The sequence below is a fragment of the Paramisgurnus dabryanus genome, chromosome 1 (genome assembly GCF_030506205.2).
Source record: "Paramisgurnus dabryanus chromosome 1, PD_genome_1.1, whole genome shotgun sequence".
Taxonomy (NCBI): Eukaryota; Metazoa; Chordata; class Actinopteri; order Cypriniformes; family Cobitidae; genus Paramisgurnus; species Paramisgurnus dabryanus.
The window spans coordinates 61,046,439-61,059,716 of NC_133337.1; the positions used below are offsets into that span (position 1 = coordinate 61,046,439).

The 13,278-nt window shown below is 37.7% G+C and overlaps 1 protein-coding gene across 2 annotated transcripts in view; it reads right to left on the bottom strand.

Moving 5' to 3' along the window:
* Positions 1 to 13,278, bottom strand: part of itga3b (integrin, alpha 3b) — a 45,421-nt gene that overhangs the window by 3,757 nt on the left and 28,386 nt on the right. For both annotated transcript variants that reach the window (XM_065242764.2, XM_065242765.2), the window contains exons 8-24: positions 13,159 to 13,247; positions 12,488 to 12,624; positions 12,132 to 12,212; positions 11,973 to 12,040; positions 11,743 to 11,879; positions 11,168 to 11,314; positions 10,826 to 10,923; positions 10,280 to 10,436; positions 10,057 to 10,134; positions 9,819 to 9,898; positions 9,661 to 9,738; positions 1,346 to 1,448; positions 1,013 to 1,189; positions 826 to 933; positions 446 to 559; positions 262 to 360; positions 46 to 171 (exon numbers count right to left, since the gene is read on the bottom strand). In XM_065242764.2, the coding sequence (XP_065098836.1) occupies positions 46 to 171; positions 262 to 360; positions 446 to 559; positions 826 to 933; positions 1,013 to 1,189; positions 1,346 to 1,448; positions 9,661 to 9,738; positions 9,819 to 9,898; positions 10,057 to 10,134; positions 10,280 to 10,436; positions 10,826 to 10,923; positions 11,168 to 11,314; positions 11,743 to 11,879; positions 11,973 to 12,040; positions 12,132 to 12,212; positions 12,488 to 12,624; positions 13,159 to 13,247 (1,877 nt within the window). The remainder of the gene's footprint in view (positions 1 to 45; positions 172 to 261; positions 361 to 445; positions 560 to 825; positions 934 to 1,012; positions 1,190 to 1,345; positions 1,449 to 9,660; positions 9,739 to 9,818; positions 9,899 to 10,056; positions 10,135 to 10,279; positions 10,437 to 10,825; positions 10,924 to 11,167; positions 11,315 to 11,742; positions 11,880 to 11,972; positions 12,041 to 12,131; positions 12,213 to 12,487; positions 12,625 to 13,158; positions 13,248 to 13,278) is intronic.

A 13,278-nucleotide genomic window follows, 5' to 3' on the forward strand; every position in this document is an offset into this window, starting at 1 on the left:
ATTCAGGGGATTTTGAGGGAACGTTGAGCAGATGGGCACATTTACCTTCCACAGAATGAAACTGATGATGCCTAATAATACGATTCCAGCGACTGCTGCCACAATGAAGATCCACAGCGGAACTTCATACGGCGTCTCTTCTCCCAGAACCGGATCAATGTTTACTAAAAACTACAGGGTGAGAATTTAAAACAGCTTTTAGCCATCAGCACCTAAATGTACAGTAATTGCACTAAACATGTTAAGATGAAGAATGCTGACCTCTCGGGTCTGGCTGTCCATGTCAATGGTGGGTTTATCAGTCATGAGTCTCAGTGTCGCCTGTCCCCTTACTTGCACTCGTAAAGCATTGCTAAAATCCTGACAGTCAGATACAGAGATTCAAGTATGTGAGCAACATGTCACAGGTTAAATGAAAATTATTTAAATATGATCACCTGATCACCTCTAGCATGGTGCTGTTCCACACACGGGATCTGACTTTGATCTCTGCCTGGGTGGACATGTTCCTCAGTGGGCAAGAGAACGTCACACAGCGAGCGGTTTGCTTTGAGCACTCCTGAACAGATCGAGATTAAAGCCCATTGGACATTTGACAGACACAGCAGTGGTTTGTTTTAAAAACTGCTGAAGAAAAAAATCACTTCTCACTAGGGTTGTAAAATTATGGAAATTTTCAAGGTTGGAAGCTTTTTGTACATGATATAGATAATATTAATTTCTCAAAATTTTCCAATTTGTTTCCAATTTGGAATATTTCCCATAGAAATTTACCGGAAACGTTCAGCCCCTTTGCAACCCTATTTCTCACGCAGCAAACCTCACCAGTAAATGAGTCACTTTACGAGGCGTCAAAACTTTAATGGCAGCTTCTGCATAAGGAAAATCGCCATCCACGTCTCTTCTGAATCGCTTCGTGATCTGATCTGACAGCTGGAATAAGAAGATATAGTGCAGTAAGGGATTGGGTTCAGATGAATTACTGTAGGCTGCTGTATGTTCTTGCACTTACTGTATAGTTGCGTGAGTTGACAATGCTGCCCGGTGGGATACAGCGTGATTCAGACGTTCCTTTGATTAGAATTTCTGTCAGATACAGCAGCCATTTCCCATTGGTTACCTCGTATGGCCATTCAAAGTCAATCATTAGAGTTCCCATATTTCCCAGCGGTTCTCCCAACACACGGACCTGAAACATGTGTGATGTTACATTTTCAGCATGAATATTCACAAAAATGTAATGGTACAAAACTGCGCTTTCAGCTTGATATATGAATGTATAATGTGATTGAGGTCAGGCGGGTGAGTAGGGGGATTAAATTTGTGAGTGGTGATGAAAACTCACACGTAACACAAACTCCACTGGACTTCCTACATCATTGGTGTTTGTTATGGCAGATTCACCAATCACAGTTCCACTGAAGGATGTGTCCACCACTGACTTCTCTCTGCACAACACAACAAAGAGGGTTTAAAAGATGTTAAAATACAAGACTTGACTTTTGAAGGGGTCATGAACAGGGGAATTAAATTTCCCTTGATCTGATGATATAAAAGATGTCTTCATTAACACATCCTGGAAAAACACAAATGTAAGATGACTGTAACAAGCTAGTGTTAGAAACACGCTGGTATTTCATTGAGGATTATCAGAGCTCATAGTTGGTGGCAGTAAGTGCATTATTTAGGGTCCAAATCTCAGTTTAAAGGGTCATTCAAATTATAACTATAAAAAATATAGTTTTTAAAAACATTTTATTTTAAAGAGAATAGCAAAGTTCACATGATAAACATACAATAAACAAATAAAATTGTTTGGATCACTTGCTAAACGTTTTTTTCCAACTGATGATTGAAAAACCAATGACAGCCAATCAAATCTATATGAATCTTAAGTGCATGTGCATTTGAAATGACAGGAAACAGATATTGTCCCGTGTTGTGTACACTAATATAGATGACGTTAACATTATAGTTATCATTAGAAAGTGAACAGCCCTTAAAAATGTAAAAACATTGCTGTGTTTGTACACACTAGCTGAGAACGATCTGTCTGTGTTCGCCAGTGATTGATTTCTATGTTTCTTTTAGTGGTGAAAACTTTTATCATTGCACCTTATGATATTGTTTGGGTATCGGTGATATGAATAAACACACAATGCACTTAAAAAGACAAATTGCAGTTATTCAATAGCATCAATGTAAAAAATTGATGTAATTATGCAGCTAGTTGCCAGTAACTTACTGTAGAAGATAAAGACTGAACATGTTTCATGTTCATTTAACTTTAAACAAACTATTGCCAGTAAATAACATAATTGTAAAATCTACAGTAAGTTACTGGCAGCTAGTTGCCAGTAACACTGTATTTTCTCACCTTAATGCCATCCTAGGCGTATATACGTTTTTTCAACATTTCGAGTTATGTTAAAAAAAATAAGCCTGACCGCTAAATACACTCAAAATACAAATAATTTTTACTTCAAAAGACATATATTTAGAAAATTCTCATGATTCAATGGCTTCAAACAACTGGCAACTATTCAATGCTATCAGGGGCAATTCTAGGATTTTCATTTTAGGGGGGCTTAGACCTTGAATGTGATGATCAAGGTTACAGGGTCCATGAAACAAAACAAAGTGCAACCTGTATCAAAAAATCATGAATGAATCTCATGATTGCTGATTTCTTCACATTACCCCACATTATATAAATACTCCTATAGGCTACTGCATTACTGACAGTAGACCCCGAAGCCGTTTGTTTTGAGAATAATGGCTGGCTGATTAAGTTATTGGCTGGCTAGCCGGCTCAGCCGAAACCTAAATGGCTGCTGCAGCCGCCAAACTTTTCATAGCTGCAAATGGCTGAAGCTGCCACATGTCTACAGATGTCTACGTTATACTGATTAACAGTGTTGGGAAAATTACTTACAAAGTGTAATACATTACATATTACAAATTACTGTAATTTCAAAGTAATTAGTCACATTACAATATTACTGTCTCTGAACTGTAATGAGTAACATTACTTTTGAGTTACTTTCATCAAAATAACAGAAGTATGACTAGGCATTAAAAAATGTTAAAATGTAGTTTATCGATGCTTATAAATCTAGAAGTTATGTGTTTGCCCTCGAGCTTTGAATAGGCACAGTGAAGACTTATGGCAAAATACAATAACTGTCAGAATTATAAACGTAGACAAATGATCTGGTAAAAGTATGGTAAATTATGGTACACATAACCAAACACAATAGAGCTAGAGCCCACTATAATGCTACCTATAGACTAATAACATGGCAAAACATGCAACCTCTTTTAATTTCTATTCTTTAATTCACTTTTAATTCAGAGCCACAGCACAAACCTGGCATGCACTGGGTTGAATGAATGAATGAATATAGGTTCCCATACAAAGGCTGGTAAAAACTTTTAACATTGATGTTTAAAAGTCTACACTAATTTTACGTTGTAGTTTTGGTTGCTGTTTGTAATAAAACTGTAGATAGCATAGCAATAGCCTAGCAATCTATGTATCTGGACTGTAACCATAGCAACGTTAGCTTACCTTGTCATTGCTGGTGTGATATGGATTTTACTGGCAAGCTTTTTAAAAGTCTCTTTACTTCTGGGGTTCAAGCAGCACAGGAGACCGATAGAAACTTTCTGTTGGTTTTACTTAGTGCTCTCATTCGCAGAATTATGCGTGTGCTGCGCTACCGGACCTGATTGCGACCACTTTAGTCAATGTTATGCCGCGCGCGGACTTCCCAGAAGCGGCTCTTATAAGAAACGCGTCTATATTTGACTTCACCGATTCCAAATCGCAGTTCCAATACAAAATTAAAGTAAAAATGAACATACTGCATACAGCACCCGGAAACAGACATACAAACGTTATTTTACCCGCAGCTTTTTCCTGTGTGGATGCTGGTCGCGCGCATTGGTCAAAAATAAAAATAACACGGTCTATTTTTGAAATGCATTGTTGTGACGCGCACGTTACTAATGCTTCGCTTCTTCTGTACGGAAAACGGGCAATTTTAATTTCCCAATCTGAAGACTGCAGCCTCCGGAGGTCGCATTTTTACGCTGCCTACGTCATCAACACTGTCTTATTTCAAAATATCAACAATTATAAAGTTTATTCTTATTATAAGTTAATCGTAAATTGTTTTAATATGCGTATGGCTTGCGAATGTAATGCTCAGTTAACTTAAATAAACCAGGCTTGATGACGTATGCAGCCTGCATATGAGACCTCCACAGGTTGCAAGTTGCAACCCCTCTGTGTATTGTAGCAACGAGCGAGCACAAGACTGTGCTGTTATGAAACCAATCGGAAAATGGATCTCGTGTATTGTTTATATATTTCGTGTGTGTATGTCTCTATGTGATAGAATTATTATTTGATTGCAAATAATTCTAGACGGCTCAGCCAAACTTTATCAGCTGGCGGCTCAATTTGGCTTAGGAAATTATTGGCTGATGGCGGCTGAACTTCTAAATGGCGCAAATGGCGGCGCCTGGCGGCGGCTTCGGGGTCTAACTGACACAGATGTAACATAATGTAAGGCTGATTTTTTTTCTCACATCTAATTTACTGTCTTTAGAGATCTAGGGCTCTATCTTGCACCCAGCGCAATTGACTTTGTCTGTGACGCATGTATCATTCGTATTTTGCCCCGGCGCACAGCGGGTTTTTCCCGTCACAGAAGCACGTCACAGAAGCAGGCAAACTAGGGAATGAACTTGCGCTCCCTGGGTGGTTCAGCGCAAAAAAAGAGGCGTGTTCCGGCGCAAACCATCCCTGATGCTATTTTGCAGTTTCAAAAAACAATTGCGCCACTGACCAGAAAAAAAAAGTTTAAAGTCAGTGGCGCGTTGCGCGTTGTTCATTATGCTATTTTAAGGGCGCATGCTTGACCATAATGTATAGGGTGCACAACGCGCATACACTTTGCTTATCTAATCTACACAGATGCAACAGTTATTTTTGCAAATCATAAATTGTTACACTTAAAAATATTAATACACGAGATAAGGGGAATCATAGTGGTGAGCATTGTGGTGATAGTTTTTATTTATTCTCATGCAAATAACGATTAAAAAATTTTCATAACTTTGTTGTGTGGCTGTATTACGTTTATTTTATGTAAATAATAATTAAAATGTTTTCATAAGAAACCTTAATGTATATGAACTTGATTTGTAAGAGTACTTTGGGGTTGGACCTTGCTTGCGTTTCTTGGGTCCGATTTCAAAGCCCCCAAACCCTTTCAGCGGTGAGGGTGGACGCAGCGATGTCCTCTGCTGGCGTCAAGTCCTGAGGCAGATCCACCTCCCGTTACACGGCGTGCCCGATTTATGCTGGCAAGCGTGGGATTCCCCCGTACAAGGACGCCGGTCTCCTCGGCTGTGAACCGCTCCTGGCGTGCGCCTGGTAAATCCGTCATAATAATAGCAACCCGCCATGGAACTTGCGCCCTTGCGTTTAAAGGGAATGTTGGCTAGCGTTCTGATTGGTTTATTTGACGTTACGCCCAAACCACACCTATGAATAATGAACCTACTTCAGACCAACCCCTTATTGATTTGCGCCCGGTGCAAGAGTTATTTCTCACGCCGGGAAAATAGCAACAGCGCCCAAGATCCGCCCACAAACTCACTTGCGCATTGCGCTTCGCACTTGCGTTTCAGATCGTTAAAATAGGGCCCCTAATGTCAACTGCAGTAACTATCGTAAAGTTGATCAGGAAATCTAAACTCTATGATAAACCTTAAACTTAACACTAAGGATATTTGCCCGATTTAGCATATTTCAAATAAATATTGATTAATCTTTGTTACAAAGTTTCAGTTAGCCTATAATACTGAAGCAGTGAGTGATTTTCTCTTCTTTTTTTCTTATTTAGTCATTTAGTTTAATTGTTGGGTAGGAAGCACATGCTGTGCATCACATTTTCAAGTTCAAGGAGGCAGTGCAGTCCAACACTATACACTAAAAAGATCAGTTCAAGAAAAAAAAACAGAGCATTGGTTTCTGTTTAGAAAGCTATAAGCATAGAATTTATTCAGTCCACAGAAAGACAAATACTATGCACCTTCTTCCAGCCTATGCTGAAATCATTATGTAAGATTTGCAACGCATGTTAATATTTTCTTAATATTTGTTTTTAACAATGTGCTGATGCGCTGCAGAATTAAACATGTCATGGCGAAATAAACACATTGATTAATGGAAACAAATGTATTGGACGGAGTGAATGTAGCGCATTAAATTTGGACATCCCAGACACCCCTCTAGCTCCGCCACATTATTGGAGTATAACACTGTAGTGCATAAATGGGCTGAACGTGCTGAAAGTCGCAGAGGGGAAAGAGCCGATGTCTGCCCTGCTGCCGTTTTCATATGAAATTTAGGGGACTGAAGCGATCCCCTAAATGTATCTCCATAACCGGTACATGGAGGTACATACAAAATTTAGAAGAATATAGAAAATTTTTGGCTAAAGTCCCAAAAAAATGACTTGATGACGCCAACGAATGCCGTTCCAAACTAGGAAGAGTCAGTATATTACTCCTTATAACTTTAAGTTTCGGCTGAAGAAAGAAATTCGTATATAAACCTATGGCATTAAGGTGAGTAAATTATGTAAGTTTGCGGTGTATAGAGAAATCCGTCGCACTTTATTTTACAGTGTACTTACCTTGTACATATATGGTAAATAAGTTGTACTTACCGACAAATGTGTGGTACTTACTTTTAGGTAATTGATTGGTATCATTACTGTACTTACCAGTGGTACATACTTGGTAGTTATTATGCAACTCTAGATAAGTACTGGGTAATAACAGATACATACTTATAGTGTAGGTATACTGTAACTAACAAGAAACATTACTGTACTTACAAATAAATGTACAATATAAGTATTTAGTATTTACAGGCCAATTAGGGTAAATGACAGGTATTTATAGTGTACATATACGATAACTAATATCAAACACTACTGTATTACAAATTGTATATACACAATATGTGTTTACTAGTGAATGTACCCAGTAGTTAATGCATATCAATGGTTGGGTTTGCCTCACAGTGACATGTATATGATGTTATATCCTAGGTGGTAGGTCCTATGTAATAACTGTGTAAAAAGCAACACTTTATTTTACAGTCCTGTTTCCATGCAGTTACCATAGACGTACTAGTGAATGTACCCAGTAGTTAATGCGTATGATAGTCAATGGTTGGTTTTGCCTCACAGTGACATGTATATGATGCTATATCTTAGGTGGTAGGTCCTATGTAATAACTGTGTAAAAAGCAACACTTTATTTTACAATCCTGTTTCCACACAGTTACCATAGACGTACTATTGAATGTACCCAGTAGTTAATGCATACGGTAATTTAATGCTTGGTTTAAAGGACAAAGATACTGAGTACATAAATGGCACATCAGTAATGTTTGTTCTTAGTTATCATATACGTATGGTATAAGTATAACTTACACTTGCCTGGAGGTACCACACACTTATCGTGTATATACAATTTGTAAGAACAATAGTGTTTCTCGTTAGTTAAAGTATACATACACCATATGTGCCGGTCATTAACTTACACTGGCCTACAGGTACCATACACTTATTGTGTATATACAATTTGTAAGTACAGTGGTGTTTCTTGTTAGTTACAGTATACATACACCATATGTGCCTTTCATTAACTTACACTGGCCTACACACTTATCATGTAAATACAATTTGTAATACAGTAGTGTTTGATATTAGTTATCATATATGTACACTATAAATACCAACATGATCTCACAAAGTTCCGTGGGATAGTCACGGAATTTTGTGCTCATTTTTCCGTGGCATTCTCACGGATCTCCGCATTTTTCCGTGGCCCTTCTACGGACTGTCTTTTTCCGTGGCATTCTCACGGATTGGTTACTCAACTGCTTTTTCCTAATTTCAAACCATTTTCGCTTCGGTTTAGGGTTAGATTTGGTGTTTGCGTTAATATGTCACTTTAACTATTGGTTTATACTATTTTTTCTGATTTATTATTTTATATTTTCTAAACTTTAAACAATTGTCGCCTGGCATTGGGGTTAGAGTTGGGTTTGGGTAGGGATGTCATTTCATGTAAATCTAACCCTAAACCGAAGGGAAAATGGTAAGAAAATAGGACAAAACAGTTGAGTAACCAATCCGTGAGAATGTCACGGAAAAAGACAGTCCGTAGCAGGGCCACGGAAAAATGCGGAGATCCGTGAGAATGCCACGGAAAAATGAGCACAAAATTCCGTGACTATGCCACGGAAATTCGTGAGATCAGGTTGATAAATACCTGTCATTTACCCTAATTGGCCTGTAAATACTAAATACTTATATTGTACATTTATTTGTAAGTACAGTAATGTTTCTTGTTAGTTACAGTATACCTACACTATAAGTATGTATCTGTTATTACCCAGTACTTATCTAGAGTTACATAATAACTACCAAGTATGTACCACTGGTAAGTACAGTAATGATACCAATTAATTACCATGTAGATACCTAAAAGTAAGTACCACACATTTGTTGGTAAGTACAACTTATTTACCATATATGTACAAGGTAAGTACACGTACTGTAAAATAAAGTGCTACTGAGAAATCTTATATTATCCCAAAGGTCAACAAGTGTCTTTTGTACGTCATTTCACTTCAGTAATGTATGTGTTGAGTAAAACTCAGGATATTCACTGATAAAGAGATGTTGGGTGGGACTTTTAAATGGAGTCAGACTGACTAAAACAGTGTCTGAAAGCTATTTGAGCACTTCATTCAACATCTCTAAAAACAGGCCTGACCAAGGTGATAAAAGACATTTCCTGGAGGAAAATTATTTTTATTATTATTTTTTAGACAAGAGTGTTTTGGAGTGTTTTGTTTTCTATTTCTAAGTTGGGTGTGTAAGTCAAATCCAAAATATTCTTTTAAACACTTTGTTGTTACCTAAAACATTACACCATTTTGAATGTCAGCAACTCCTCGTAACTGATGCTGGGATTGAAAATATTTGTACACAGCGGGGTTAGTTGTCACTCAGTGTTACAATTAAGCCTCAGGTATACAATGATAATGAAAACAATGTAAATACTATTAATCTAAATGATAACTGTTAATACAATATCAGGGGAAATAACTCACAATTATGATTTTTTTGTCTTCCCTTTAAAAAAATCTATTTATATTCATTGATTAATAATACAACGATGGTTAGATGAAGGATCATGGATGGATGAATGTGTCGATATCTATCTATTATAGGCAGATATATAAACAATATCCACCTTTAGTATGTAAACAGAATAGTATTAAATTATTTGTGTTTAAAGAAACTTTTTTAGCAGGTGTTACAACAAACCATCTGCTTGTTACAATAAACCCCCCATTGTATTGGGTAAGTTGTAACGTTTGCACTCCTGTCACTTTCAGTGTAATTGTAGGATAAAACTTTAAGTGTTCATTTGTAGCAGAGATGTGTGTTGATTGTATAAAAAAATATGAATCTAACTTAAATATTTTTGGAATGTGTGCCCCGTTCTCCCGTACTGTTTTAGATAAATATAACACAATATATCCAAGTAAATACTTACAAGGAGAATGAAGTGAGGATTGTGTTCTTCACTTTAAGGCTCACGGGAACAGGATGAAGATCTTTCTGCTCACTAATACTGTACACAAAGACACAATGTTCAGTCAACAACCATAACTGTATGAACAATGGGATGTCAGTAGAGAGCATTGGGCTTACGTGGAGAGCTGAAGCTGAGATTCAATGAGCTCGGTGTAAAGTGTGATACCAGACGTTTCAAAGATGATTATCAGTGAAATCTGCGAGAGGAAAATAAAGTGATTCAAGCCTGGGATCTGATTAGTTGAGTTGACTCAAATTTTGACTTTTCCAAAGTTTTCTTCATTTACATGCAAATCTTTTTTGGTACTGTAGAAAAGGTCACACGCGTGTTTTCAGTAAGAATATAGTCTGTTACCTTCTGATTGCTTTTAAATGGGTTTCCCAGATCACAAATAATAACTTCATCTGCAGTGCACTCAATGTCAAAACCAGACTGTAATGAAGAACACAAATGAGTATTATATGTTGTAAACAGTAATATTATCAGGATAAAGACTTTGCTTCCAGATGTAGAAAAATAAGAATAGGCACAAACATGAGACTGTGCGAAGTGAAACAGCGCCCACACATGGTCTTACCGGAGTTCGCACCCCCGAGTACCTCAGTGCAGTGGGTATGGTGACGTTGAGCATCGCCTGATGGGCGTCTTCAGCCTCTCTGTCTAATTCTGGCATGTTTGTGACCTCCACCATCATCACCACCTTCTTTATGTTACTGTTAAACTCCATCGTGTCACTGTGAACAAACCAGCACATCCCATAAGTGTGTATTTACCTGGTATTTACTCTACAGTATCCATTGATAAAATCTCTAAACTTGCTTGTCCTCTCTCAACAGATTATTCAGATTAGGAAAATAATCTTGTTTTAAAATATGTGGAGTACTATTACCAGTTTAAGATATAGCTTTTATTATTAGTAATTATATAAAATAAATAAAAACAAGTGCTGTATTTGATTCTGAACCGCCTGTTGGAGGCACACAAGTGAGTGTTACATCCACTTATGAGAATATTCAAGTGTTTTTTGTTTAAGGGGCCCGTGTGAATGATTTACACATCTAAATATTCATTCATTTAGAGAGCCGTGCTGTTTGAACACATTTAACTCATGTATGACACTCACCCGGGGAAGGGAATATTTTTCTCATCAGTAAACACGGCCTTCAGCTGCAGGTTACTGCTACATCTGTTATCAGCACCACACTCTTTATGAAAGTTAATCTGAGAACAAACGCATCAGAATCACATCAATATAAACCTGTAATCATCAATGATGCTCCTTCTTCAGTGTTTTTGTGTGTGTGTGTGTATGTGTGTGTGTATGTATGTCTATGTCTGCGTGTGTATCTGCGTGTGTCTTTGCATGTGTCTGTGTTTCTGTCTGTTTGTGTATATGCGTGTATGTGTTTGCGTGTGTCTGCTTGTGTGTCTGTCTGCGTGTGTGTGTCTGCTCACTGGCTTGTACCTCAGTTTTGTCTGTCAAGGTCTGTAGGCCGCTCAACACTGGAAAAGCGTTCAGGTTCTGTACTGTTTGTTTTGCTGTTGTTTTCTCCTCATTAAGAGTCACATTGAGAGTGAAGACTACAGGCTGTAGTTTGTCCATTACAGGGCTCTGAAGAGAAGACAAGACACTTCAGCGATGGCAATGACATTCTTACATGCTACGCATACTATTTCTAAAGTATGTGTATAGTGTACTGTGCACTATTTCAGGCTTTTAATGCCAAGTATGCGTACACATTTGTTTAAAGAATTTGTTTTGTTTTGGTGAAACATCCACAGCGCAAACTGAACGACAGTGACACAAATAGACCTGATGAATATGTACAGGTATATTATATACAATGGAGGAAAATAAATATGGTGTGCTGACTACAATGTCATGTACGCATGAAACACCCAGATGATCTTTACCTGCTATATTTGTCAAAATGTAACTGTTAAAGCATGAAATTATCAGCAAAAATAACAAAACACAAAACTGGATTAAAGTCGGACTAAAGAAGTCAGTAGTGAGTTTGTGTGTGGTGGAGGTCTCACATTAACACTGAGTTCAAGCTCTTTACATGTAGGAGCAGAGAAAGAGAGAAGGTCCGTAAATGTGCTCTGCTTGTTGTCAAGGAAACGGACTCGGGCGACACGGCGATTATGGTCAGCATCCACTGTGTACCTCACAGCTGGAGAAAGAGAAAAACAACGGCACACAGTTAATCCAATAAAACGATCTCCCCCACACATTCATGAATATAACAGATGACCTGTGAACTTACTTATGTCCCTCTTGAAAGCTTTATTTCCATTGCTGAGATTGTAACTAAAACACACCTTCATCTTTATACTGTAAAAACAGATATTTGTTAGATACTGTAGGAAAACTGTAACTGATGTGTTGAAAAAGCTCCTTTGTATGGATGAAGATGTCCTCTTACCAGGCATTAACACACTGGCTTGGAGTCACAATCTTTGGCTCGACTGTGAAGTTTTTTGAGAGGTGGATGACCGGACGAGCCCTGAAAATCAAGAATAACACATTTAAAAAAAATCTCACACTGTTGTTCATCAGGACACTCTAGTCTTTGCCAATACAAGTTTAAAAACCATATAAAGGTTATTAAAAAACAATGAAATATCACAAATGAAAATAATAATAGTGTGGGCAAACATTTGTTAACATTTGATTTAGACAATATATATTCATTTAAAATCTGTATCAGCCTGTTGCTTCTATGTTAAAAAAAAGGAAATATAAAAAATCTTGAAAAATATGATTAGTTAAAAAATAAACCTCAAAAGAGCAACACGATCATCCAGAGAGCCCACAACAATGTCAGGATAATCATTTCCATCCATATCCATTCCTCCATTAAGAGAGTAACCAAACGTCTGGAAGCCGCCGGTTCCTAATGATTTTCCCTCTATCACCTAAGAAGAGTGACATCACAGATTACAGGGCAAATTCTAACAACCGGACACCGCAATTGATTTTTTTAAGGGAGAAGACAGATTTAATCCCTACTGAAAAACAACTAAAACCAGCATAAGCTGGTAAACTGGTTTAAGATGATCTCCCAGCTTGGCATTAGCTGGTTTTGCTGGTGTAGCAATGGTCTAGCTGTGTTTTGGTCACTTTTTAATCTGGTCTATCTGGATTTAGGGTTAGGAAAACCAGCTGACCCACCAGCTTTGCCAGGCTGGGAGGACCTGCTTAATCCAGCTACTATCACCTTAAACCAGCTACCAGCTTACGCTGGTCTTATCTGGATTTTTCAGTCGGGATCTGAACTGTTAAGATATATCATTCGGCAGTCTGGACATGGTCATGTTTTCATTGGCCATAAAATAACTTCTAGAGACCGAATATGTGGTCAGAAGTAGATGAATGGTGCATTCACAAAAAAATGTACACAAAAACGAATATGCAAAATGTTTAGAAAATCTTATGATGTTGTGTTGTACCTGGCTGGGGTCTTTAGAGATTCCTTTTATACCCCCCATCCAAATAAAAACTTTTCCAGAATCATGGAATGGAGCACCAACGGCAAAATCTGAAGGAGAAACCCAAGACACGAATAAATC